Raw genomic sequence first — 27,688 nt, forward strand, 5'->3', positions numbered from 1 at the left:
CTAATGGGATTGAAGAATGACCGACTTATAAATTAATTGGGTAAAAGTTTTGGCAAACAACTCGTTAAATTCTCTCTTTAATTGTGAATTTTCAAAATTTATATAAATTAGACTTTAGAAATGAAGTATATTTTTTTATGTGATGACTCTAAAATTTAGATATGCAATTTGAAAAGAGTATATATTAAGTTTTTGTTGAGTTGATTTATTGATATAGTATTAAAAACTAACGTAATAAGAAGTTATGGGTTCAAATTTTAACTACCTCTTATTTAAAGTGGAGCGCATTCAAACTTCTAGTCCAATAGATTCTCGTGTGAGAGGTCGTATTAAAGTATATAACATATCTTGAGACCTTAGCTATAAACTTAAATTTTTAATTAATTTGATTCCTTGACATTAGTAAGCCAGATAATTTAAAACAATTTATAAAGAGATCGAAGAGATATCATTTAAAAATAAAATCTTTTTAATTCCTACATTAACTTTAAAAAACAATTGTAGGGTGTATATAATTCTTAATCGATGTCTCATTGGAGTATATTATATATTTATGGTAAAATTATAAGAAACTATCTAATTTATACCTCTTTTTTAAAAAACTATTTTATGTAAAATTTTTTGCAAAAAACTACTTTATATAATACAAATGTTTACAATGACTGCCTTTTAACGAATTTCATTTGTTGACCGTTACTTTTAGCCGTTGACCATCGGGTGATACTCAGGTGACTTTAAAAATCTAATCCCTCTCTTAAACCCAGAAGTGGAATTCACATCTTCAGCTTCTTTCTTAAATCTATCCAACAATCTTACAGGTTCAAACCTTGCATCTTCAACAAAATCAAGTTCACCAATAATTTCTTTCAAGTACATCAAATTTTCACTCATAAAATCCATAACTTTTCTTGAATTCCCACGTCTTTCCATTATTAAACCTGGTAAAAAGGTTTGAAAAAACACCAAGAAAACAGAGAACACAACAATGGTGGAAATCCATTGAAGATAACCCAATCTCTTAGAAAGCAAAAACCTTGGAAATCTCGATCTGGGTCTTTGATGTTTAGGGAAAGAAGAAACTCTACCAATGTTATTATGGTTTTGTTGTTGATCTTTCTTCAACTAGAGAACCATAATTGAGAAGTAGTACATACCAGTATAGGTTAGATCTTTCAATGAGCGGAAGTGAAGAGGAATAAGGAAGAGAACGATTTGCAAGTGCGAAAGATTTGGGTGTTTTGGAACAAAGCTTCTGAAACCAAAGAAGCTCAATTAAGAAGAAGGATATATTTTTAAAGTCACGTGAGTGTCACGTGATGATCAACGGCTAAAAGTAACGGTCAATAAATGAAATCCGTTAAAAGGTAGCTATTTGTAAACTTTTGTATTATATAAGGTAGTTTAATTTTATATAAGGTAGTTTTTTAAAAAGGGTATAAATTAGGTAATTTCTTATAATTTTGCCTATATTTATTTATATATTTGCCACATTTAATCTTAGATCATCATTATACCCAATATCCTGCTCGAGAGCAGGGTCTGGGTGAGAGAAGTTGACGGACAATCCATACCTGTACTCCCCTCACTTGGAGAACTAGAGGAAAACGGTGGATTTTACCCACAAACAGAAGAAACCCTACATAAGATGATATGAGTGGCAACATTGTCTCGAGATAACACCTGCTTGCAGAGAAATACTAGATCTACATAAAATAACATAAAAATAAAATACAAATAAAATATAAAAAATAGATACAATAAAGCCACGATGAGAGAAAAAAAAAGGAATAAAAACGAAGTGGGTAAGAAGTAACTAGACACTAAGTCATAAAGGCAGCTAGCGAAACTGATAGTAGTCTAAGACACATTTAATATTATAATTAGCCTAAATTGAGTGTGATTCAATCGTGATGATTTGTGTATAAAAATTAGGGAAATTTCATGTGGTAACTATAACGTTTTGGGTTTTCCACGTGGTAACCAAATATTTTAAAAAAATCCACGCGGTAATCCTGAGATTTACCAAATTGTTCCACCGTGACCTTTTTGTAGATTAAACGTTAACAAACGTTAATTTCAAAGTTTTAAGGTTGTTGCACACCTATTTATGCGACTCACCATTTTAAATGTCATTAATTTCAACTTTTTTCTCAAGACAAAAATCCAAACTCTACCATCTTTGAATTTTGGGGAAAAATATAATTTGGATGAAAGATAGTAGAGTTAGAATTTATGTTTTGGGAGAAAAGGTTGAAATAGACCGCATTTGAAATGGTGAGTCGCATAAATAGGCGTACAATAGCAGTTAAAGCTTCGAAACTAACGTTTGTTAACGTTTTATGTGCAAAAAGGTCATGGTGGAACAATTTGGTAAACCTCAGGGTTACCGTGTGAATTTTTTAAAAGTTTTGATTACCACGTGAAAAACCCAAAACATCTGAGTTACCACGTGGAATTTCCCTAAAAATTATAAATAAGATGGTCAAGATCTTTAACATGTACTTAATAATATATTGTAGCTCGACTACTTGAATCGACATCTCTATATTTATATTCAGACGTCATAGAAATATGAATTTATTTATATAATATTATTTATTTTAATTGAACTATCATCACAATTTTAATTAAAATTATTAAGAAATTGATTCAACCAACAATTCAAGTTAAATGGTTAAATTTCAGAATATAATGTATTTACTCTATCAAAAATATATCCTAATAAATAAATTATAAATGATCATAACCAAGTAGCTAATATTTTCTTTGTCTCAGTGGCTCTTGCTATGCCTATAAGTACAGTACTTGTGAAAACTAAAAAATTGAAATAAAATGGATAAGTAAGTATGATTTATAGGCAAATAAAAGCGAATGATATGAATAAATAAATTTAAATATGTAAACGAGAATTATAAAAAACATAGATCTTTGGGTAAAAATAAAAATATAGCATATTTTATGAGACCGATTAAAATGAAAATTTTTGGAAAAATCGTGGTAGATAGGGAATATTCTCTATAGAAGTATTGCTAAATGCAATCTGATATTTATAGTATTCTTTTTGTCCCATTAAATTTTCACCATAGTTAATGGGAAAATCAAGAAAAAGGAAATAAAAATAATTATTTTGTGGTCATGGATGAAATGTGTGGATAAGCATTAAAATAAAATAATAAATTATAATAAATTATATTCGAAAATAAAAATATGCTAAATTTAATACTTTCTCCTGATATACTCGCTACATAACAATTTTGACACTATTTATCGTTTAAGTTTATTTTATATATTGCGACTAATGTGTTAGAAAAAAATAGTTAAATGAGATCTTATTTGAACCGTCTAATTATATACTTTTATAAAATTAAGGTTTTATAATTTTTAGATGTGTATAACTTAATATATAAATAATTAAAATAATATATTATACTGCATAAAAAAATACGGTAGCAAACTTTATGAAAGTGAGATAATATATAGGAATTGCCAGCCTTACTATAGCTGTCAAACTCAATATCTAAGCTGCGTGATCTGAATTAAATAGAGCTTCAAAGACAAACCGCTTTAAACCTAGTACTCGTACCCCACTTATATCATGGTATCTAATCAGAAAGTGTTAAGGTATACCCGTTAAAAGGGTCTGTTAAAAGGGTCTATTATTATCCACATGTAAGTTGTATTACATTAGAAAAAAAAATATGTCATTTTATAAGCTTCACGAGTAACTTCTACGACTACTACCCATTGATTTTACTAATAAATTTTTTTTTGGTTTGTCTGAAATAAAATTTCTTTCCTTTTAACTTGAATTGTCGGGACCCATTTTTTAAATTTTAATTTATATATTTATAGTCATACTCCTGCTGCTCCTGATCACTTCTGTTCACTTGCTTGTTTGTAATGCTTGCATCAGCCTCACTTCCACCGAGTTGGAAATCTATTCGCATAGGAAATTTTACATGTTATGTCAAGAAATCAATTCAATCAAAAACATAAGCTAATAATTGAGGCCTCGAGATATATTATATACTATAACATGTCTATCATATGAGAGCCCATTAAACTAGAAATGTGAATGCGCACATGCGCTGAATCATCGTCATCATCATCATCATTCAACCCAGTATATCCTGCTCATAGAAAAACTATGGACAGGGTCTGGGGAGGGAACGACGGCAGCAACTCATACCCATGGAGGAGAGCACGGCCAAAGGAGTTCCCCGGCTCGAGAAAGATATGAAGAAGTAGCTACATGGGAGAAAAAACCTATAAAAGAAAATAAGTAGACCCACCTACAGAATAAAAGGGGACAAGAAGACTAATAAAGGAATGGGAGGGGCGGGATGACAGAAACCTACAGAAACCTTTTACCTTCTAAATCTTCCCTCCACTCATCTAATTTATTACTAACCTCCTCACTAGTTTCTGCTACCAGCACTATATCGTCCGCGAAAAGCATGCACCACGATACCGTCATACATATAGCCCTGATGTAGCCCTGATGTAGCCCAACTTTAATCGGAAAAGGCTCTGTTATCCCCACCGGTGTTTGGATGTTGGTCGACACTCTGTCATACATATCTCGTATGGCCTCAATGTACACTGAGGAAATACCTATAGCCTTGAGGCTATCACAGATGACGCCTCGTGGTATGCTATCATACGCTTTCTCCAAGTCAATGAACACCATATGTAAATCCTTCTTTCGCTCTCTATATTTCTCCATCAGTCTCCTCAAAACATGAATTGCCTTCATTGTTGACCTTCCTGGCATAAAACCGAATTGGTTCTCCCTAATCACCGTTTCATGTCTAATTCTCCTCTCTATCACTCTTTCCCACAATTTCATTGTGTGGCTTAAAAGTTTGATACCTCTATAGTTCCCACATACTTGTGCATCGCCTTTGTTTTTAAACAGAGGTATTAGTGTGTTGTTCCTCCATTCTTCTGGCATCCTATGTGTCCTTAAAATCGTATTAAAGAGGCTTGTCAGCCAACGAATGCCCTCTTCTCCTAAACCCCTCCACACCTCAATCGGGATGTTATCTGGCCCGACTGCCTTCGTGCTCCCCATCCTTTTGAGAGCTTCTCCAACTTCCCCTGTGGTAATAGCATATGCGCTGAATATTCCACTTAAATGAAGGATGGTTGAGATTTAAACCTGTGACCTCTTGTCATGTTGGTTTCTAATACCATATCAAGGAACCAACTCAACAAAAAGCTTAAGCTAATGATTGAGATAAGAAAATATGTTATATACTCTAACAACTAACTCTGTATTTTACACTTTTTATATAGTGATTTTTTTAAATTTTTTTTAGTTATATGACGAAAAAATAGTGCACTGTAATTCTTATTAGCATAAAACGTTAGAGATTCAATGTTAATTAAATGAATTGATTTTTGTCTTCAATATCTCGCATCTTAAATAAAGTGGAAAATTCACCCTATACTCTATTGTTACCTCTACTAAGCTTTTTCAACCAACCCTATAATTATTCTCTCATAACTATTTTAACCCATCAATTTTTTATGATAATTGAAGTGGAGTTATGTCATTATGAAATGCACTTATATAATTAGTCTGTTTTTGTAATTGGTCACCTAGCTAGCACTTTTATGAGACTCGTGCATGAAGTCTTAAGATCATTTCTTGGATTTAAAATGGTAAGTAATCAATTAAACATACTAAATGTACAGGAGTCAGATAAATAGAGATGGTTGCACTATGAGACTGTCTCATTTAATAACTTACGAAGAAAGTTACAGGGTTTTTTTGTTTGAATTTGATGCAATAATGATGTAATTGCAACGTGATGTCTTAGTATGAAGGTTGTAATTTGTAATATTTTCCATGCAATGAAAAATACTTTTGGGTATAATCAGGGCTAGTCTTAAAAGGGAACAAGAGAGACTTGTGATTCGGATCCATTTAAAAATATTAGAAAAACGACATTTTAATACCGAAAAGAGTATATTTAGTTAGGGCCTGTAATTAATATTTTGCCCGTGCCTCACAAATCTCAGGGCCAACCCTGTAAAATGATCAAAGTTCTACATTGCATTTCATGAACCTTACAAAAAGCAAACAAAGAGCAAAGACAAACCAAAGAGCAACTCATAATCTGTCAATTAATGAGTAAATATCAGAATGGGAAATTATCAATGGTACCCCTGTGTTATTGCACTTTATTTTTGGTACCCCTGTATTTTTTGTAATTCCAATGATACCCTCAACATATCTTGCTAATTACAAACGTAACATTTTTTAAGTTTTTTCCGTTAAGTGGCCGTTAAATATTATAATAAAACCAACTATGGTTAGTTTCTGATTCATTTGCTTTCCCTCTTCCCTTTTCCTCCTAATGCATACTTGCTTACTTTGTCTTCATCATCATCTTTCTGGGTTGAGTACGCTATTGCTGAAGCTTCTTCTTCCTCATTGCTGCTTTACTTCACTTTGGTAAGTTCCCTAATCTTTCCTCCTTTCTTTCTGTACATGCAAGATGTTGGGTTGTTTGAGTTCTTGCCCTAACTGTCGAGTATAATAATGGTGCAATTTTTTTGATTTTGTTGCCTTAAATGTTGCGATCATTAGGGTTTTGTTCTTGAATTATGTGGTTTAAAAGTGTTCTGAGTCGTTTTGTAAGTACTAAACCCTAAAAATTAGGGACTTTTTGAATTTTGAATGTGTTGTGCAATGGATGATTGATGTAGACCTTTTTTTGTTTTTTTGTTAATAGATGGATGATAGTGTGGTGTTGAAATTTGTATACAAGGGTAAAGAGACGAAAGTTTTTGTTGATGATGTAGACCTAGTTAACTTGCTAAACATGATCATTGATTATTGGGATAAAGCTGAGAAGGAGGAACATTTGATGCTTGAACATCCCAGTTTTAGTTATGTATATAAAAAGAGACATGTTCAACTACTTGATGATAAAGCATTGTTGGGGATGTTTAGTAGAAATAAGGGTAAAGACAGTATTTGCATCCATATAGGGGAATCAAAACCTAATGCCCTATTAGATAATGATAGGAGGCTTAGGGAAACCTTAAAGCAGAATGCACAGAAGAAAGATTTGACACCCAATCCAACCCCTGCAGAACCTGATGATGAAGATGATGATGATGTTGTTATGATAATTCCAACCCCTAGTGCACCCTATGAGAAACAGCCTGTGTTGAATGTTGATGATGATGTGGACCCCATTTCAACCCCTATAATACCTTAGAAACAACCTGTTAATGATGTGGATGTTGATGTACCCTGTGAGGACCAACCTGTTATTGATGATGTGGATGTTGATGTACCCTGTGAGGACCAACCTGTAATACTTGAGGAACATGTTGTTGAGGATGATATGAATGTTGATGATGTCTGTGAGGAACCTGTTGTGAATGAAGATGATTTGCTATGGAAGTGGACGTCATTCCAACCCCATTGCAGATTGTGAAGCCTAAGGGCTGAAAACCACCAAAGATTGAGTTTAGGCCTAAACTACATGTTCTTAGAAAGCAGAGCAGACATGTTGAGACTGAAATGGAGCCTCCACCATCCTCTAGTAACATCAATGATGTGATCATTGAAAATGCTGAGTTTTTGAATGAGATAAACCAAACTGATGAAGTTAATGATGAAGCTACCGAGCCATCCAGAGTCAAGGTAATGATGAAGGTAATGTGGAGAAGACAACACCAAAGAGAACACCAAAGAAAACACCAAAGAAAACTCCAAAGAAAGCTTCTAAGACAAAGTCTAGTTTGACCAAAAAATTCCAAATACCACTTTGAAAAGAAAGGAAATTAAAAAGGCAGTTACTAGACAGTCTGTAAGACTAGTGCAACAGATTAAGGAAAAGGAGACTGTTGCTACATCTAGAACATGATCCTTGCTCAGTGAGAGTGATGATAAATCTTTCAGTCCAACCATGTCATTCCATAGTAGTGATAGTGACAGGTGCAAGCCAGTGTTAACTATGTTAGAGGGAATTAGGAAAGTCACAATGGTTAGGTTAGCTGCAAGGAGGCAGAAGTGTGAAGATTGGGAGAGGCTGTGTCCAAACATTGGGAAGAGAGTTCAAGTATTGTGCAATGGGAGTAGGTCTTGCAGAGCTTTTATGTCTAGTCCAGGGGAGTATGAGGTGATGGAGGGTAAATCAACTATGTCTGTCAATTTAAACCAACACACATACCTTTGCAATGTGTGAAAACTCACTGGCATACCATGTAGGCATGCAATGAGAGCTATTCTTCATGAAGGTCTTGATCCACAATCATTTGTTCATGAATGGTATTCAGTGGAGAAATATAAGTTGGCCTATGGTCGCAACATTAAACCTATCCTTGACTAAGATAAGTGGCTAACTACTGAGCACCCTACTATACTATCTCCTGTGATCAAGAGAGGTGTTGGTAGGCCTTGTAGGAACAGAAAGAAAAGTGACGATGAAGGAGGAAGGGAAAGAGGAGCAAGAGAATAAAATGTGGGAAGTGTGGAGATTTTGGTCACAACAAGGCCACTTGTAAGGGAGAGACAACAAAAAAAAGAAGTCAGCAAGAAACACTAATAAAGCTTCAACTTCCAAGAGCAAAGGGAAGTCAGTAGTAAAGCAGAAGGCATCAAAGAAGGGAAAGGGCAAAGTAAAGTGAATAGTATTTCTGTTATTTTATTGTAATTACTAAACTTTTGACTGAATTAGGATGAATAGTAGATTAATCCTCTTGTGATTGTAATTACTAATCCTCTTTTGTATGAATTATGTATGATTATGGATGAACAATAGCTTAATCCTCTTTTATATGTATTATGTATGATTATGGATGAATAGCTCCAACTTAGTATGCATATTGATCTAAATTTTTTGGTAATGAACTTGTGTTTTGGAACGAAAGATAAAGTACAATCTTACTTTACAATGGCAAGAACCAACATAATACCTAAGCTTACATAGATAGAAACCATTTCAATGCTTACAATCTTACTTACAATGGCAAGAACAAACAACAGTAGGTAGAACATTACAAAAAATTTCATGAAAACAACGACCTTAAGTAAGCTATCAACCTTCTTGGACAACCCTAGAACAGTAGCTTTGAGTTCATTAAATTGTTCCCCATTCATCATTACAGAAGTAGCCCCTTGAACCTCTAGAAGTGCAGCTTCATCAAGATTTTCCTTCAAATCAGCATCATAACCCCATTCAAATGCTTGGCACGAAATACATTTGTAGTAGATTCTTCCCAGATTGTTAATTGAACCCAACACCCTAATATCATAGAACTTTGTTGGGTTACAGTAGCATTTCTTCAACCTTACCCAGCTATTACCTTACCGCGAGTACCTTCAAGAAGCAGTCATGGAAGGAGAGAAGAAAGAGGTGAGGAAAAAGGGAAGAAGAAGAAATGTGTGCTTGAAATGGATGCACCTGGGTATATAAGCAATAAGAAACTAACCACGGTTAGGTCAAATTCAAAAATTAACGGCCACTTAACGGAAAAAACTTAAAAAATATTACGTTTGTAATTAGCAAGATATGTTGGGGGTACCATTGGAATTACAAAAAACACAGGGATACCAAAGATAAAGTGCAATAACACAGGAGTACCATTGATAATTTCCATTTATTTTATTATTGTCATTTATCACGTACATACATATTTGATTCCTATACTTAACACAACATAAATTCTCACTTAAATTTCATACTTTGATACTTGAGTGAGGTTTATTACCTCTGCTCAGTAAAGTATACTAATTAGTGTAGTTTATATTTATTTAGGTAGTACAATATGCCAAATAAGTACCTTTTCAGCAGAAATAATTAAACTAATTATGGTGTAAGTAACGTTAGTGGGTCCAACATCCACGTTTGTTCGCCGACGGGACTAATTACCGGTTTTTACTGTCATCATCGGATAGTATTGTAGGGTTTTCCCGCGAGTTTTATCACAAGTGGATAATTTCTAATTAATTTTTTAGGCGTGATTTCTAATTATTTAATTTCATGAGTATTATAAATTAGATTAATGGCAAATTTACCTTCTTTTTTTAGAACATGATACGTAACGATCTCATTATTATTCTGTTATATTTTTCTATTGTAAAATTTGAAGAAAAAATTGAATTTTATATTAGTAGTTTTATTTTGATTACTAGGCACTGTCAAACAATTTGGATTAACTTATACTTCTTCCGTTTTATTATACTTACTACATTTGATTTTTTACGCAATTTAATGTATTATTTTATTTATTTATATGTTGAATTATATACATGAAAAATTATAAAAAATTAATATCATGAAAGTATGTGATTAGACGATTTAAACAAGATCCTATTTGACTATATTTTTACTTACACATTAGCTACAATATATAAAATAAGCTTGAATTATGAATAGTGTCCACAACCAAAATGTAACAAATATTTCAGAACAGAGCAATTATTATGTTGATGATATTGATATTCCTACCTCCGTGCTCGTTAATTATAAATTTATAGGCAATTATGATTTGTATTTCCTAGCCCCTTGTCATCTGATCCCTAATTCAACCAAATTTTGTTGAATTTTTTTTGTTTCTTCTAAATCTTATCATTTGTATATTTTAAAATTTTATTGATAACCTTAAACAATAAATCCATGACGTGCTAGCTCCTTACTAGGTTCGCGTTTAGTTCCACATACACAAAATAATTTATTTTAAATGTATAAATTATGCAGATGGAGTTTTGTACTAAAGAAAAGACATGTGAAAATTTTATTTTATACGCACATATATCATAGGCATTTATTAGACATATATAACTTGGGCGTACCCAATAAAACAAAATAAAAATAAAAAAGGCCATAACAAGTGTCACAAAAAAATAAATATAAAACAGCGCATCTCCTGAGAGACTGTCTTTATAAGTAACGGCTCTTCAAGCCCATGCCCAATAATTAAAAAAAGAAAAAAATTTAAAAACTGACGCGCGGTTGAGCCTATTTAGATTTGGTGTTATAACCTATTAAAGTTGGTGTTATAATCTATTAAAGTTGGTATTATAACCTATTAAAGTTGGTATTTGGAGTTGGTGTTATAACCTATTAAAGTTGGTATTATAACCTATTTGGAAATACCAACTTTAATAGGTTATAATACCAACTCTAATAGGTTATAATACCAACTTCAATAGGTTATAACACCAACTCCAAATAGGATTACACAGCGCGTGTTTTTCTGATAGTTGTTTTCTAAGTAATAATGGGCCGGCCATCTAAAATGCGTCTCTTATAAAGACGGTCTCAACTAAGAATTTGTGAAAATAAAAAGGCCTCAACAAGAGTCTCAAGTTAAGTTTTGAAAAGAAAGTGAGCTAAAGTGGTTAAAGGTTTACTTCGTAGTTTAGCAGTGCGACATTTACGTATTTATAAATCTATTGTGACAATAACAAGTTTGCATTGCACTCATTCAGAATATCATGTTTCATAAGTATACTAAGCACATTAAAAATTGATTATCACTTTCTTGATGATGCAGTTCTAATTGATACTATTAAAATCATTCAGTAGAGCACGTGCTCGTCTTATTTGCAGATGATCTTTGTTAATAAGGATCAATCGAAAATAATATCTTTGTAATCACTAATGAGGGATAAGGTCATTGCATATATTCGACCTCCAAACCCTTTTTCGATAAGAGCCACTTAATAACATTGAGATAATAGCATGAACCCCCTACTCTAGTAAAGTTTGAGAAGGATCTTTTGAAGAAACAAGGAATTAAAGCCAAACAAATATGATAACAAACCTTGTTATACAACTTTCTAATTATATTGCATTAAATTTTCAATATTATTTTTATGATATCTAATACCAAAATAAACCATTAGACATATAATTTGTGATGTCAAATTTATAACTAAAATTAAATATGACTCAATGCAAAATGAGAATAGCTCGCATATAAAAGTCAAATAGTAGGTCTTATATGGACTTCTCTATCCCATCTCTCAAACTCAAATTTTCTTTGTGAATATTAAGACTATCATCAATTTTTCTTAAGCTAAGGGATTCTGTGACCGCACTCTCCTTTGCGGGTATGAGTTGTCGTCTTCCTTTCCTCCCCAAATCCTGATCATAGTTTTTCTATGAACCGGATAGAATAGGTATGTCCCTTAGCTTAATTTCATTTTTATAGTACATTTTTCCTTATGTTTAGAATAAAACTCATTTGTTTCTCTATTAAGAGAGTTCTTGAACCTATTGTTCAAGTTATTTCTATCCATATATTGGATTTTAATATGTCTTTCCATGTGAGAGTTTGGGACTATGTTTTTTATTTTATATAGCATACGTTTATTTTGTTGATGAAGATCATTGTGATGTTGAAGAACATTTCAATCACGCATCCACAAGAAATTGTATTCTTCTTAATTAGATTTAAAAACTCATGAATCAGATTCAAAGATTCTTTTGTTGGAAGGAAATAACGATGTGAAAGAGGTATTTAAAATAAAGTATTATATCATCTGCATTGTTCATAGTTTTATTAATTTTAATAGTTATTTTATTTTCAAATTGATCTATATGCTTGTTGTTAATTAATTAGATGTCGAATGACTTTTTATCAATTAGTTTATTTTAATTAAAAAAAAGTCTTGTGTGTCCACAAAATATTCCTTACTTTCTACTTAACTATTTGACTCTTTAAAAGGAAAAATACATACTAAAATTAAGTATTGATTGTTAGTTGTATATTAGAGTAAACGTGGACCAATATGCCAAAAGCCATTAAAAAAGTTAACAAAATTATATTTTCATTTTGATAAAGTCAACTTTTCACTTGACTAAAAGTCATTTATAAAATATATATTTTTTTAGTTTTTTAACCAATTAATAAGTCAACCAAAAAGCAAATGCAAAAACCATTTATCAAACAAGACCAAAATATTTATACTCAAAGCTAATTTTAAAAGCTAATTTGACCAAAATCTATAGTAAAAAACCAATTTAAAAATTAATCAATGGTTAAAATGTTTAGTTGATTTCATAAGTTACAAGTTATAAATCAATTGACTTAATCAAAATCAAAGCTAAAAGATATAAGTTATTCCCTTCGTTTCTTAAAGAAGTTCTCACTTGTCATTTTAGTGTATTTCAATTGTTGTTCTCATAAAGAATTTTTCTATTTATAATTTTGAACAAAAATAACCATATTCATCTCAATATTTTAATAATGTTTATGGTCCATACATATTTTCCACTAACTTCATTTTAACATTGTATATTTCTTATGTCCCCACATGTTTCCCTTAACTTTTTTTAAAACTTTTTTTTTATTAATTGTGCGCTCTATATTTTTCAGTAACTTTCTTTTATTATTTTTTTAATGTTTATGATATCTACTTTTCCTCCATTAAATTTTTTATTCAATAGAATATAATATCCAGTATTTAAAAGATTTCATTTTTCTTAATACCGGTAAATATTCTTTATGAAAACTTCATTAAGAAACGAATGGAGTAATTATCAAATATGACCTTAATAAGGATTAAGTTTATACAAAACTTTTTCAAGATCAAATTAGATGGAATTTTTTTAACATACACACAAGATTCTGGTTCAAATTTATGAGTTTTACTAGGTAAATAACAATGTTTTATCAATTTGGTAAATCACTTGTAGATGACAAGTATTCTTTAGTTTATGCTTTTAATGATTTTGTTTTTTTTATATTTTGATTATTTTATTAATTTTTTTTATAGTGATTTACAAATAATCATGATTAAATTAGATTTTAAATGTACACCTATATGGATATGATGCATACCCCTAGGCGACAATCGCGAGAACGCAACCAGATTCAACTCATGGCTCCTATAGGTATCAACTATCAACAGCCAAAAAAAGATATTTTTGTGGCATTTTAATACAAAAAACCAAATTCTAGAATAGAATCATACTCTTTACTTTTTGTTACTATTTATAAATTAATTTTAATTAGTATTTTATTTTTAATCTATAAGTTAAAATATAATTTATTGTGATTATTTTTAATTCGTCTCAATGTAATAATTATTAATATTAATTTTTCATAATTTTTAATTATGAATAATTAAAGATATTAAGAGTTAAAATATTACCTGAAAAAAATAAATAGATAAGTAAAATGAATAGACGGGAAATAAAAAAAATAAAAAAAAAAGCCGATAGTGCATCCGTTCGGCTCATGTCTGGGCATACCAGATTACCAGGCACCTCCTTTCCTTTGTTTGCCATGGCTATTTCTCTTCCTTGACATATATTCTTTTCCCTTTTTCCTTTCAGGCAAACATAGTCTTATAATCCCCGCTTTCCTTTCAGGATAGGTACTTTCTTCATTACCCTGATCTAATTTTCAAATCCCATTTATCTGCTTTCTTGCTGCTGTTTTTTGTTTATACTTGCCATTTTATATGATTTTGATGGGTATTATGGAATAATTTCTGTTTTTTCTTTATGAGTTTTTCATTTGTAAGTGTAATTTGATGTTTGGAATCTTATCTGTCTTGGGTGATTGATTTAGGGTTTGTTTGATTTCAGTATAACTTATACTGGTTTTGCATTTTCTTCAATCAATTGGGAAAAAAGATTAGCCCTTTTGTTACAAATCAATCAATGGTTACAATGAAGTGGAAACTGGAAACTTAGGTTACTTGTTGCTACTTACTCATGTCAAGTGTTCGTGGGTGTTGTTTGTATGAATTACCTTTTTTTTTATTTGGGTTTTAATATTGATGTGATTTATTGATGGGGAATTGGGTATACATCTAAGTAGCTATGATTCATTGCAGGGAACATTTTCATTGATCAACGTTGAAGTGATTGATAAAAATCACAACTTTTGGGTGTCTAGTACTGAATTTTGTGTGTGGTGGGCGGATTTTGTTATTGCTCGACCACATCATGCCCGTTCTGAAGAAAATATACAATGCTTGCAAGGATTCGTTCACACCTACTGGTCCTGCATCCGAGGAGGCTCTTGAAAGGGTTCGCTCAATTTTAGGTTGGCAAGTCTCTCTTAAATGAACTTTAGTGAAACTTCATTCGTCATAAACAACTACTGTTGTTCTTGAAGCCCCTCCCTTTTTTACCATATATATATATATATATATATATATATATATATATATATATATATATATATATATATATATATATATATATATATCCATGAACATGTATTTGAGAAGTATTTTTTTAAGGCATTAATGATTGTAGGTTTGCATCTTAGATTTGGTAAAATTGTACTTTGCCACAAGTTTTCGTTCAGTTATTAATTATTTCGGGTTGTGTTACTAGTTGGCTTTTGATGAGAAATACCAAGTAGATGCATAATGGAAGTTGTTATTTGGCATGGTATGAAACAACTATGGTTGCATAAAGGAGCAATACAACAACAATATTTCATTGTCCCAATGCCATTAAGTGGCTCATGAGGCATGAGGGGTGTAGCCAGATTTAATAATAATAGTTATAGAAATTTTCATGGGACCTTCTACTTGTAAGTTGTGTATTTATTTTTCTATCTTGCATCTGGTGAAACTTTGCCCTGGGTGCTGTACTAATTCACTCTTTAGTAGTCTTGACCTGTGACAGAATTTGAAAGATTCTTAATTAGTGAAGTTCTCATCATTGGATTATTTCTTTTGATTAGTATGGCTCATTTGTCTTTCATCATACCCCGACAAATTTATGTCCTTTTTTGTTTTTCTTTATCGTAATATTTATGCAAGATTTTTTGTTTGTTTCCACTTTAGAAACTTTAGTATCTAGAATATAAGATGTGAGCTTAAAGCCTCATGACAAATGATTAGGCCGGTATGCAACTCACACACTGAACCAAATCATCCTTTTTTAGGTAATTGTATTATGTATTAGTGCTGTTTGATTATCTGGCTGGTATAGTTTCCTGATTGGTGAGATTTTCAATAGTCGCTTTTCCTTTTTACCCTATGGCTGGGAGCAAAAAACCATCTCCTTTTTGCTAGAGTTCACATGATATCGGTGTTGTTTTCTGAGAATTTGCAGCTTGATAGCCGACTTACTCCAATGATATAGTAAAGAAGAAAGATGCATGAAAATTATGAATGGGTTTCTCAAGGTGTAAAATTTCATTGAATTTCTCCATACAGGAAGCACTATAAGGGTCTGTGCAGTGTAACATGATTCACTAGCTAATTCGCTTTTTGAATTCGCGATTCACTCAAATTTGTCCAAAAATAGCCCAAAACTGACCATAATTTGCTTTTTACGATTCGCGATTTACGAGGAGATTAGCGAATCATGTGACACTGGGCCTGTGCTTGTGTGCTTGAGCTTGCTCTGACTTTGAAATTTTGCTGTTGCTGATACATTTTTCTCTCGAAACCATTTCTCACCTGTTTGGAGTGTACATTTGTTTGTTCATGTCCAGAAGAAAAATGCAGGAATATTACGAATAGATTTCCCAAGGTGTCAAATTTCATTGAATTTCCTCATTGAAGCAGCATTGTATTAACTTTCGAGCTTTCTTGATCTCATTTTCAGGCTAGAATAGTGGAAAATCATCCTCATATCTCACAAAATTGGTGAGAGGCCATTATCTAGATTGCAACGGTGTCTTCAATATAAAATGTTGAGAATTCTAATCTTGCTCTTGAACTTTCCATCTAATTTGGCCTAATTTTAACGAATTGTATAATATGCCCATTTTCATTATAATGTTGTGGACCTTGTGGTATGTGCTTAATTTGGTTGTCTAGTCAACTTAGAAGTCAAGCAATGACTGTCTTGTGGATAAGTTTAGGTAAGTTCAGAATAGGGGTAATAAGTTCATAGATTCAAATCACTGTCACATGATTCACCTCCTTGCGAATTGTGAATCAAGAAAAACGAATTATGGTCGGTTTTGGGTTATTTTAGGGCCATTTTGAGTGAATCACGAATTCAAAAAGCGAATTATGTTACACTGGTTCAAACAAAGGCTACTAAGTTCATATTAGTGCAGATAGGTGTCATAAGTTTAGAACTTTCAATTTGGTGATATCCTTGCATATTTATTGTGTTCAGGCTAACAAGTTCAAATAAGGAATAACATGTTTAGATAATCAATGTATTTTTTTCCAGACTAGGGTTGGGCAAGAGAAGTGCAATTAGAATCGAAACCAGGACCTTTCCGGGGAAAGTGTTACCTGCTCCTACTGAGATAATTGATGTTGAACAAAGCTTATAGTGTTGATATGATAAACCCTTCATATCCACCAAAATTAAATTACCCTTGCAATTATTGTGTTTGCTTGAAGCCGTAGTTTGTGTAGTTGATGACTTTAAATTGGAGTTTAACCCACATGTTCCAAGGATTTATACCTTAAGGAGATAAGTTGAGAATGTTTCTGCTCAATTTCATTTTAGATGGTCATAACTTAATGGTTTAAACTCTTACTAAACTGTTCTTACAGATGATTTGAAGCCTGCGAATGTGGGTCTTGAGCAAGAGGCACTAGCAGCACAAAAATGGAAACCTCTTGCTAATGGTAGCAATGGAAGAAGACCACGTAATGGTGGTCATCCGCAGTATCCACCCGCAATAAAGTATCTGCACATACATGAATGTGAAAAGCTCTCTGTATGAATCGATTCTTTATTGAAAATGGCGTTTTTGTTCTGATGAATATCTTTCACTTGTTGAGTCTAACCAAGGACACTTAAAAGTAAGAAATTTCTCTATTTGCAGATTGGAATTTTCTGCATGCCTCCTTCGTCAATTATTCCTCTACACAATCATCCGGGAATGACTGTTTTGAGCAAGCTTTTGTACGGAACTTTACATGTTAAGTCTTATGATTGGGTTGACTTGCCTGAGCTTCCCGAGTCATCTTCAGGTATTTCTCCATCTTACTCTATGAATTGTTTTTATTGCTTCGTTCAAGATCTAACTTAATTTTCTTTGAAACTGGCAGCTAGACCTGCCAAACTGGTTAGAGACTGTGAGATGACAGCTCCTTGTGGTACAACTGTTTTGTATCCAACCGAAGGTGGAAACATTCATTGTTTCAAAGCCGTAACGCCTTGTGCCATCTTTGACATTCTTACCCCTCCATACTCCTCAGAAGATGGACGACATTGTTCTTATTTCCGGAGAGCGCCAAATGATAAATTGCCTGGTATTGGTCTTTTCTTCATTCTTGTTTTAGAGCTTTGTTTCGGTTCTAAGGAAATATTACTTTCCTCAGTTTGGTTTGATGGGTTAGATGTAATTTGTTAGGGTTGAAATTGGTTTCCCAAAGGCATTTTTTTAAAGAATGCCACATGTTCCCCCTATACCCGATGGCCTTAATTTCATCCTTGTGTTTGTTCTCTCCATCTCTCTGCATTTCTCTTGTAATTTTCCACCATGTGATGCTTAAAAGCTTACTATCCATTCCTTTGATTTCGCTTCTTGGCTTTCAAAGATTCACATTGAGAAACGAAATGGGGCAAATCAAAGGAATAAAAGGAGTATTTCAATTGAAATGTACTTGTCTTTAGAGTTGTTCATTCGGGTCATCGGGTCAATTTCGAGTCAGGTGTTTCGGGTCGGTTCAAAATTGGGTCTTGTGTTCACATTGGTTTTTCCATAATTGTAATCTCATTTTTACGCCGGGTTTGATTATAAGGTCGGGTGAATATCAGATCATCGGGTTTGTTTTGGACACCTCTACTTGCCTTTGAAAGCACGAGTCAGCTCTATATGTTTTCCTCCAATCGATACACAACCTGACCCTGTATGTAACATAATCTTGCTATCTGCCGCTCATTATTGATAGCCTTCATTTTTTTTACGTGTGCTAGATGATATTGCTCAACAACTTGAAGGTGTAAATCTCAACGAAATTGTATGGTTAGAAGAAATTCAACCTCCTGAGAACTTTGTGGTTTTTCGTGGACAGTATAATGGCCCTCAAGTGGTGAAGAAATCTTGAGTTTTAGTTGGCTCCTATATCTCATGTACAATATCATTGAGCAGACCGGCTCTAAACGATGGGAACGGCCATTTCAGCCGATTCAAGGGTTTCTCATGCTTTGAACTGCAATAATTGCTTTGAAGAAGCGTAGACGAGCCTGAAAATATCGAGAGAGGTGTTATAACTTGTACATATGGAATTTTCACATGGATCTATGACACTTCTTTGTTACAGGTGATGGATTGAGAGTCTACTTAAACTTGTTAAATCCTACCATCTTACCTTGTTTGTTTACCTGTATTATTTTGTGACCACTATTTATCTATACGGATTTTCTATCGTATTATTCTTTTTGTGTACATCAGTAGTTGAACTTTCGCTTTTGGTGAACTTTCTGTATGTTTTGGGCGTGTGGATGGTCGATGAGTGTGGCGAGAAATCGTTCAGTGTTGTTAATGGTAATTGCTTGTTTTTCAATGTTGTTGATGTGACTGAAGTCTTGGAGACTTAGAGTCATTGGAGTCATATTTTGACTCTAGACTTGCCAAATTCGATGAATTTCGATTAGGGTTCTAATATTTTGAATTCTATGTATTTTGTCTGATTTATTCCTAACTATGAGTTTTACGAGAGGAATTTTAGAAGAAAAAGTATTTAAAAGGATCATGAAAAACTCTCTTCTATCATACTTACTTTAATTCAAAGTATATCATTAATTGAGTCTAAAACTCTATAGATATCATAATAGTAAAATTCAATCAAATACGAAAAATAAGCATGGATTTGTTTTGGACTCGAACTCCATGCTGGATCTGTGAGCCCCTATTTGGGTCCTGGATCCATGAATCCGAATTTTCCTTTAAAAAAGGACACGAAATATATTTTATCGCATTTGGAAAATGTCACGAAATTTAGGCAGCCTCAAATTACAGTTTAAGATGTTAAATTTATAACCAAGAAACCCCATTTAGCCCCTCTTGTTAATTTGAAATCAAGCAAAAGGTGATCATTCTAAGATGTTATTTTATAAATTTTGACCAAAACAAACACCATATGTATTTGTAAATCAGAGTAATTTGCATTAGAATAATGGAATACATGTTGTACATACAAAGCTTAAGCTTTCAAACTATTAAAGAACACTCTTAAAGATTTTCTTTTTTTTTTGACAAATGAAAATGATGCTAATTAATTACTAACAATGTTCATCCTATTACAAAATATCAGAACAAAAGCTGTGTTCTTAAAGCAGTGAGTATAATTGGTTCACAACAAATCCACTTGTTGCAAGCAAATACTTCTCCGTCTCTTTAATTTTGCAATAGCACAAAATCAAAGTGGAAGCTTCTTGTGTTGTAGCAAAATGGAACAGATGAAATATAGCTATAGGGCGGCAAACACGTGATAAATTAACCAGCCTCCAAAAATAATGAAAAGAAAATCTGAAGATTGTTGAGGATAAAACATAAATCTTCAGTTATGGTAAAACAATCCTTGTGTAATCCGGTGAGTAATTAGTATAGGGACTTTACTTCCATACCCGAGATTGCTGATAAACCCGAGTTACCAGTTCCTGCAAAGATAAGTGAATGCAGAATGTTACCTTAAATAGAAAGCACGTATTTTAGGGTATCATGAAAAATTCACATTGAGATGATCACTTTACCTCTGAGTAACACCCATGATCTTTGCGTAAATGAGAGCTTTTAACGATAGTTTCCCACTTGGCACCGGAAGTTGGTGTTTTGATGTTCGGCTTTCTAGACAAAAGCTTCGAGTTGAGACTTGAGTAAGAAACCGAGTTCCTTGGTGAAACCCGGGGGGACACTGATGGTAATTGTCGAGAAAGCCAAGACTCTGATGGCGATTTGGGTAATGGGGGTGTGAGTGAAGGCTTGGTAGTGTCGTCGGCAGATACTAAAACAAGATCCCTGCAGCGGTTTGTGTGTCCTTCACGCACCAGCGGGCCACTCATGCCTCTCGCCTTCATAAGCTCCAACCGTCCTCCATACCCTAATCTTACAGCCTCTTCAACTGAATCATCGAATACCTGCCTCTTGTTCTTCGGCAAGTTCAAAATCGACTGAGAGACTTTGGTGATATTTACAGAATCTACATACACTGTTTTTTCGACAACTGGGGTTCTTGTGCCTGAACTTCTAGCCTTTCTCCCAGGTTCCTCCGGTCTGTTTGAACCCTTTTGAGGATTCTTTGATCGGTTATCCTCAAAGGAGTCGACCCGTTTGGGAACTGCCAAAAATCCAACACCTTTTTGATGGAGAGAATGCGGTGATTCATTCTGAAAAGGAGAAGCATTGCTCCTCCTGGAACTTCGGTAGGGAGAGCCGCTTCTAGTCTGCAACTCCCCAGAGTAGAACATAGGCCTGCTATACGTAGGCGGCTTCTGCAGCTCACAACTTTTGTACGCTTGACGGATCTTTTGCTTTGGATTATCATATGGATCCTGTTGAATGTATATTTTGTTAAATTAGGCTGGACTTGATGTGAATGCCAATATATTAACGGGGAGACATAAGGTGCACACACTTCATAAGCCAAGCAAATATATGCCATCTCAAAACCATATGGCTATGGGAAGAAGGACTACAATAAGTAGTGATAGACATTTAAGGGTATGGGTCGGGTCTGGACCCTACCCGGATCCGGACTCTAATTTTAGGGTAGGGTCCAGACTCGGACCCTGATATTAAGGGTCTAAAAAATTTAGACCCAGACCCAGACCCTAAGAGTCTAGAACCATAAAAAGTTTATTTTCTTGAGTAAGATTAAAGGGTCTAAAAATTAGAACCGTATATATATATATATATATATATATATATATATATATATATATATATATATATATATATATATATATATAGATGAAGGATCAAATAAGAAGGATTTTAAAATGAGAAGGATTTTTGTTTGGTTACTATATATACAAAAAAGGATACTATGTTATATATTAAGAACTTTATAAAAATTATTTCATAGTTACCTTTCTGTATAACATAGTTACTTTTACAATTATGAGTTTTTGGTTCAATCGTGACCATATATTTTTTTATTATGTGAAATCAAAGGTGTAAGTCCTTCTTACCCTTTTCATTTTCAACCCCTTCTCAATGGATCCCTCCTATATATATATATATATATATATATATATATATATATATATATATTATAAAGTTCATTGTGTATTCGATTGGTAAGCCTCTGGATTAACGGCTCAAAGACATGCCTACTATTGCTTAGGAATCAGTTCAAGAAATTTTTATTGGGATACAGACTTGGAAACTTATCAGGATTCAATTGTAGAATTATTTTTTCATATCTAACGCTCTTCTAAGCTGTTGTACTTGAAATTTTATTTTTTTTTTTTGGTATTTTACGTTGAATTGTTTGTTTGATGTTGCAACCCTGTGTTTTGCTGCTTTAATAGAACGATTATTCTCCATTTTTGTGACATTACATGGTTTTATTCTGAGATTTATGCTGTAAACTTCACAAATATTTGATATTTCATAACTGTTATATTGCCGGAGAAAGTCAGTCAAACTTTTCTTTTTTCTGACAACACAAAATACCACTCGGGTCAAAAAAAATTTGGGGAAGATGATGAATAGTGTTAGGATATTGAAATTCTGATTTTCATTTTGGCAAAAGAGAAAAAAAAATTATGGAAAAAAAAAATAAATAAAATAAGGAGGGATTAAATATTGTTTTATACTTAAGCCTAATTTATTTTATCTAATGTTACAAATTATACTCTCCAACCCAAAAAAAAAATTAAAAATATAAAAAACAAAAATGGTCCAAGGGTCGGGTCCGAGTCTACTCGAACCCAGAACCATATAATATTTTTTGGACCGAACCCTATGGGTCCAAAAAAAATAGACCCTTACCCTTAAAAAAGGTAGGGTCTGGGTAGGGTCTTAGACCCTTATCCATCCCTACCAATAACTCATAAAGTGTGCATACCATCTTCAATTTGTCAATGTGAGATAAACCATCCAAACATCCACCTCACATGCGAACCCCCGACAAATTCGCATGTGGAATGGTAGGAACGCCATTCTTTCGGCTCTAATACCATGTTAAATAGGCTAGACTGAATATTAATGCCAACATATAAACGGGGAGACACGAGGTGCGTACACTTCATAAACGATGGAGATACATACCATTCCAAAACCATATGGCTATGGAAAGAAGGACTCCAAAAACTTATAAAATATGTACACCATCTTCAATTTGTCAATGTGTGACAAACCATCCCAACATATTTAGCATCATTTAATAGTTTCCGTACATATAATCATACAAACTCAGATCATTTTTGAAAAATTTCAGCCTGTTCATCATAAACAGAAGATTATAGAGATAGATCATAGTGAAGGGTAGTCAATTACCTTAGCGGTCTTTTGACTAGTTGATCTCCGGGATTTGGTTTTTACCAATTTGCTGAGTTTACTTGCAGAAGACAGAGCACTTTTGGATCTATCCTTCATAGATGGGAGTGGATTAACAAGACGCAAAGCGTTCTTCGAGCAAAACCAAGGAAGGAATCCACAAGCTTTGACTTTGATTGATATAGTGCTCCTCCCATCATAGCTATCTTCATCGCTTTCTTCGTCTGATCCAATATCTTGACCCATGTAAGGTACGATGTTGCACATGCTTCGAGTAGGCGGAGGCGTCATAGCTCTAGGAACCGAAGCTTTAACCTCCTTTGATTGCTCAACAACTACAAGCTGCTTCCTAGTCGCGTACTGAGAAGGCTCGAGTGTCATTGCTTTAGCTGCAGGTAAAAAACGGTTCATCATAAAGTCGCGAGCTTTTGGATCAGTAGGAAGGTTGTCAGGAAGTTTGGTCTCGAGGCGTTCTGATGCACTCAACCCACTTACACTACAGTTGATAGAAAAGGACTCGTGCTGAGAAAAGGTCTCGATTGCATCAGAAAATGTAGCATTGTCATCTTCCGTCTCAGAACTTTCAGTCGGTTCAGTTTCCACTTTCGAAGTATCCCATCTAGCCACACCATCAGTCGAGGAGGAAAAATTGGCCCTTAGGGTCTTAAGCTCCCCCGAGATTTTTTTATGAGGTCGTGGGGTGTTAAGCTCACCCAAAAATTTGTTAGGTCGAAGGGTATGAAGCTCCCCTGAATAATAACGGGGTCTTAGAATATTTAGCTCACCAGAAAATTTGTTTCGTGGTCTAAGAACTGCCAACTCCCCGGATAACATATTGGGTGTTCTAAAACCATTCGATTCCCCTGACCTTTTTCCAGGAGGAAAAGGCATAGTAGGAGGAAGCTTAGGAAGCGTAGGAACCTCTCGAGAGCTCGGTATGTGAGATTTATCTCCACCTTTTGCTCTCCCCGGAATTTGCTCCCACACGAAAGGAACAGATCCCGGTTTCACCACCTCATCCAAATTTATGTCTAATGATTGAGAACGAACTGAGTTCAGATTCTTGGGAGGAGAATCCCTTTTGTTCTCGTCAGTAGACGAGCGCAATGGAGATGAATATCTCCTTGCAGACATTAATGGAACACTAAAGTTAAGTTGTTTTTTCTCCATTACTTCAAAATTCAATTCACCAAACAAATCCAACAAGGTATGCTAGATCAAATCCAAGCATATATATGCTATGTTAACAAATCTGTGACATTAAAACACAAAACATAAAACAAGATCAAAATACATATAATACATATAATTAGAGCTTCAAACACAAATGGAAACAAATTGAACCATACCAAAAAAAACCCACAAAATACAAATCAAGAATTACTCAAAATCATGGTTTTAGATTGGGATTACTTTAGTAAACATTTAAAAATAAGAAAAAGAATTGCAAATAATCTCAATTCTATTCAGTTTGCTACATTGCGTTTTTCAATGTGAGAGCTTTTTAACGTAGCAAAATAAATGGAACAGAGGTAATTAGTATTAGGCCAATCCTTACCAAATGAAGACCACAAATGAAATCAAAGAGCAAAATCAAAAGCATAATGAATTAATGATAGCAGCAAAATAAAGACACCCCATAACGAAAAGAAACAATGCATTCCAATAAAATTGCAACCAAGAAAGTGGGCTATTTAATATGCTGAATTGAAACCAGAAAAATGGTTTCATACACTAAAGAAATATGGGAAAAAGATGGGAGAAAGGAAGAAAAAATGAATTGAAAATGATACCAACCCGAAATTTAGGTTTCCCATGCAATCCACCCATAACCTAATCCAAGCAAAAGGGCAATAACTATGACATTGACCCATATCACAATCAATTTGAAGATGAAGCATAAGAAGAAGTCAAGAACATGAGTTGTGAAAATCATAAAGTAATTTCATGAAGAAAACTAAAGATTAGCATAAACCCAAGAAAAAGGGTACATAAAATCACATTTTTAGACATACCCATAAAATATTTTGCAAATGGAAAGCATAAAGCACATTTCAAAAAGAAAACCAAAGATTATTAGCATGAACCCAAGAAAATGGGTACATAAAATCACATTTTTAGACATACCCATTTAAAATTTTGTAAATTTGTGCTAAAATTTAGTAAATATAACTAATTATCTATCAAAAATGTAAATGAGTACATAAAAATCACATTTTAAACATACCCATTAAAAAAAATTTGCAAATCTGTACTAAAAATCATAAAGTAAATTTCAAAGAAAACTAAAGATTAGCAATTTAGCATAAACCCAAGAAAAAGGTACATAGAAATCACATTTTTAGACATACCCATGTGAATTTTTGCAAATTTGTGCTAAAATTTAGTAGTAATTATAACTAACAATCTATAAAAATGAGAAGGAAAACAGAGAAATAGATTGAAAACAGAGAATTACCAATGGTGTGATAATTGGAAGATGATGAACCAAAGTGTAAATGTAGCAAGAATGATCGGGTGTTTGAGGGTAATTGAGTGGAAATGAAGGGAAGAACATTCAAGGCAAGAAGAAAGTGAAGAGTAAAGAGGGGTTAAAGTAAGCAAGTGTTAGTAAGGAGTAGGCATGGCCACGGTCCGGGTTGGTCCGGTTCCGTTCCGGTTCCATCCGGTTCCGGTTCCACCCGGTTCCGGTTCCATTTGGAACCTGTCGCGAACGGTTCCGGTTCCGGTTCCGGTTCCGGGCGGTTCCAAACGGTTCCTTAGCGGTTCATGAGGCGGTTCCGGCGGTTCCAACTCACGGGACGGGCGGGTCGGACCATCGGTTCCATTTTAATTTTTTCTTTAAATTTTTGTATAATAAAAAAATACTATAATATCGCGGACGTACCTTTGATGATTACTTGATTATTAGCGAAATTCATTGCATGTCAAGTTGTCATCGTTATTGAAATATTTACTAAAATGAATGGAAAAAAATTAATTAATAAGAAACGAATCAATGATAATGTCGATAAAGATGATTAATAAAAAAAGAGGGAGAAAATGGACTTGAACCTAGTACCCAAATGAATACTAAGCTGCCTACGTATCCCGAAGGAATCAAAGCCCACGTAGTTCTTTGTCATACCTTTTATTTATAGTTGTTGAGTGTTGATTCATCGTTGTCGCTTGTCGGATTGATCCTATTCGTCTTCGTCATCATCATGTGGTTGATATTGATTAGATGCTTCCGCTGACTCTCCTCCTGACGATGATGAAGTTGTATCCATCATCATCCATGGATCATCATCGTCGTCTTGATCATCATCGTTCCTTAGTCCTTGTGTTCGTATCTCCGCTTGGTCCCAATCTTTCTTGCAAACACATATTTGAATACTATGTGGAGCAAGACGAGATCGCTTTTCATCCAGAACTCTTCTACCTGCACTAAAAGCAGACTCCGACGCAATAGTGGACGCGGGAATTGCAAGGATATCCTTTGCAATTCTCGATAAAATGGGAAATTTAAAAGATTTTTCTTTCCACCACTCCAAAATATTATAGACACTTGGGTCTATTTCAAAGTGGTGTTTTAGATAACTATCTAGTTCTAAAAATGTGGTCGAGGAAGAAGAAGATCCTACAAAACTATCATCTTGCGTCATTATGTTAGCAATTACTGAATTATAGAAAGAGGGACGAGCCGAAACGCTAGCACGCCTAGACATATCGCGTTTCGGGTTATATACACTAGCGTAAAATTCATACAGTTCAGCTAAATATTTTTTACATGTTCCGACATAATAAGCTACATCGGAAGACGGGCGATCTAACGCTTGATAATAAAATCCTATTACTTTGGTTAGGACCTCGGTTTTAAAACGTGGGTCCAAAATGGTTGCGATTCCATAAATGTAAGGAAAATCGGTAAAATATGATTTCCATTTTTCCATCATTTCAGCAAGAATCGGCCTTAATTGTGGGTTAGTATCTTCTTGTCTATGTTTAAGCAGGTGATAAAAAATAGTAATACATTCACTTATTACTAAGTGAACGTTCGGTTCATAAACATAAGAAAAAATCTTAGTCGCGTGGTCATACGCTTCTAATATGTTATGTACACCTATTGCTAATTCCCAAGTTTCATCAGCTATGAAACTATCTGTACACTCACTATATAGTTGTGTTATTACTGGGCGATAAGCAATCGCCTTTCTTAATAAATCGTTCGTTGACCCCCAACGTGTAGGAGTATCTAATGACCAATACACTTTTTTAAGTTGGTATTGGTCACATAATTGTTTATATCTTCTTTTAATCTTTCCGATCCTAAGCCATTTTACTA

The 27,688-nt window shown here is 33.6% G+C and overlaps 2 protein-coding genes across 5 annotated transcripts; one reads left to right on the top strand and one right to left on the bottom strand.

The window, feature by feature from the left end:
• The first annotated feature begins 14,103 nt into the window (after nt 1–14,103).
• LOC130824534 (plant cysteine oxidase 5-like) lies at nt 14,104–19,295 on the top strand. 2 transcript variants are annotated; one of them, XM_057689583.1, is made up of 6 exons: nt 14,104–14,353; nt 14,819–15,030; nt 17,465–17,631; nt 17,740–17,887; nt 17,966–18,169; nt 18,837–19,295. In XM_057689583.1, exons 2-6 carry the CDS (start codon nt 14,931–14,933, stop codon nt 18,965–18,967), a joined length of 750 nt encoding a protein of 249 aa, XP_057545566.1. In that variant the 5' UTR covers nt 14,104–14,353; nt 14,819–14,930; the 3' UTR covers nt 18,968–19,295. The 2 variants fall into 2 exon arrangements, with proteins under 2 accessions (XP_057545566.1, XP_057545565.1); XM_057689582.1 differs by lacking the exon at nt 14,104–14,353 and adding an exon at nt 14,437–14,722.
• A 710-nt stretch (nt 19,296–20,005) lies between these two features.
• LOC130824533 (uncharacterized) lies at nt 20,006–25,978 on the bottom strand. Of its 3 annotated transcripts, none has more exons than XM_057689579.1 (4): nt 25,823–25,978; nt 23,365–24,616; nt 20,616–21,413; nt 20,006–20,522 (listed from the first exon to the last, which is right to left on the bottom strand). In XM_057689579.1, exons 2-4 carry the CDS (start codon nt 24,532–24,534, stop codon nt 20,478–20,480), a joined length of 2,013 nt encoding a protein of 670 aa, XP_057545562.1. In that variant the 5' UTR covers nt 24,535–24,616; nt 25,823–25,978; the 3' UTR covers nt 20,006–20,477. The 3 variants fall into 3 exon arrangements, with proteins under 3 accessions (XP_057545562.1, XP_057545561.1, XP_057545563.1); XM_057689578.1 differs by lacking the exon at nt 25,823–25,978 and adding an exon at nt 24,923–25,447; XM_057689580.1 differs by lacking the exon at nt 25,823–25,978 and adding an exon at nt 24,714–25,155.
• Nucleotides 25,979–27,688: the final 1,710 nt, after the last annotated feature.

This window comes from Amaranthus tricolor, chromosome 9 (assembly GCF_026212465.1).
Source record: "Amaranthus tricolor cultivar Red isolate AtriRed21 chromosome 9, ASM2621246v1, whole genome shotgun sequence".
Classification (NCBI taxonomy): Eukaryota; Viridiplantae; Streptophyta; class Magnoliopsida; order Caryophyllales; family Amaranthaceae; genus Amaranthus; species Amaranthus tricolor.

Excerpts from the sequence above, each read along its gene's own strand:
- LOC130824534 (XM_057689583.1), top strand. The coding sequence starts at position 14,931 with ATGCCCGTTCTGAAGAAAATATACAATGCTTGCAAGGATTCGTTCACA. Across the intron at positions 17,888-17,965 it reads GCTTCCCGAGTCATCTTCAG|CTAGACCTGCCAAACTGGTT; the intron begins GTATTTCTCCAT and ends TGAAACTGGCAG. Across the intron at positions 18,170-18,836 it reads GCCAAATGATAAATTGCCTG|ATGATATTGCTCAACAACTT; the intron begins GTATTGGTCTTT and ends TACGTGTGCTAG.
- LOC130824533 (XM_057689579.1), bottom strand. The coding sequence starts at position 24,534 with ATGGAGAAAAAACAACTTAACTTTAGTGTTCCATTAATGTCTGCAAGG. Across the intron at positions 21,414-23,364 it reads CTAGTCAAAAGACCGCTAAG|GATCCATATGATAATCCAAA; the intron begins GTAATTGACTAC and ends TACATTCAACAG. Across the intron at positions 20,523-20,615 it reads ATCATGGGTGTTACTCAGAG|GAACTGGTAACTCGGGTTTA; the intron begins GTAAAGTGATCA and ends TTATCTTTGCAG.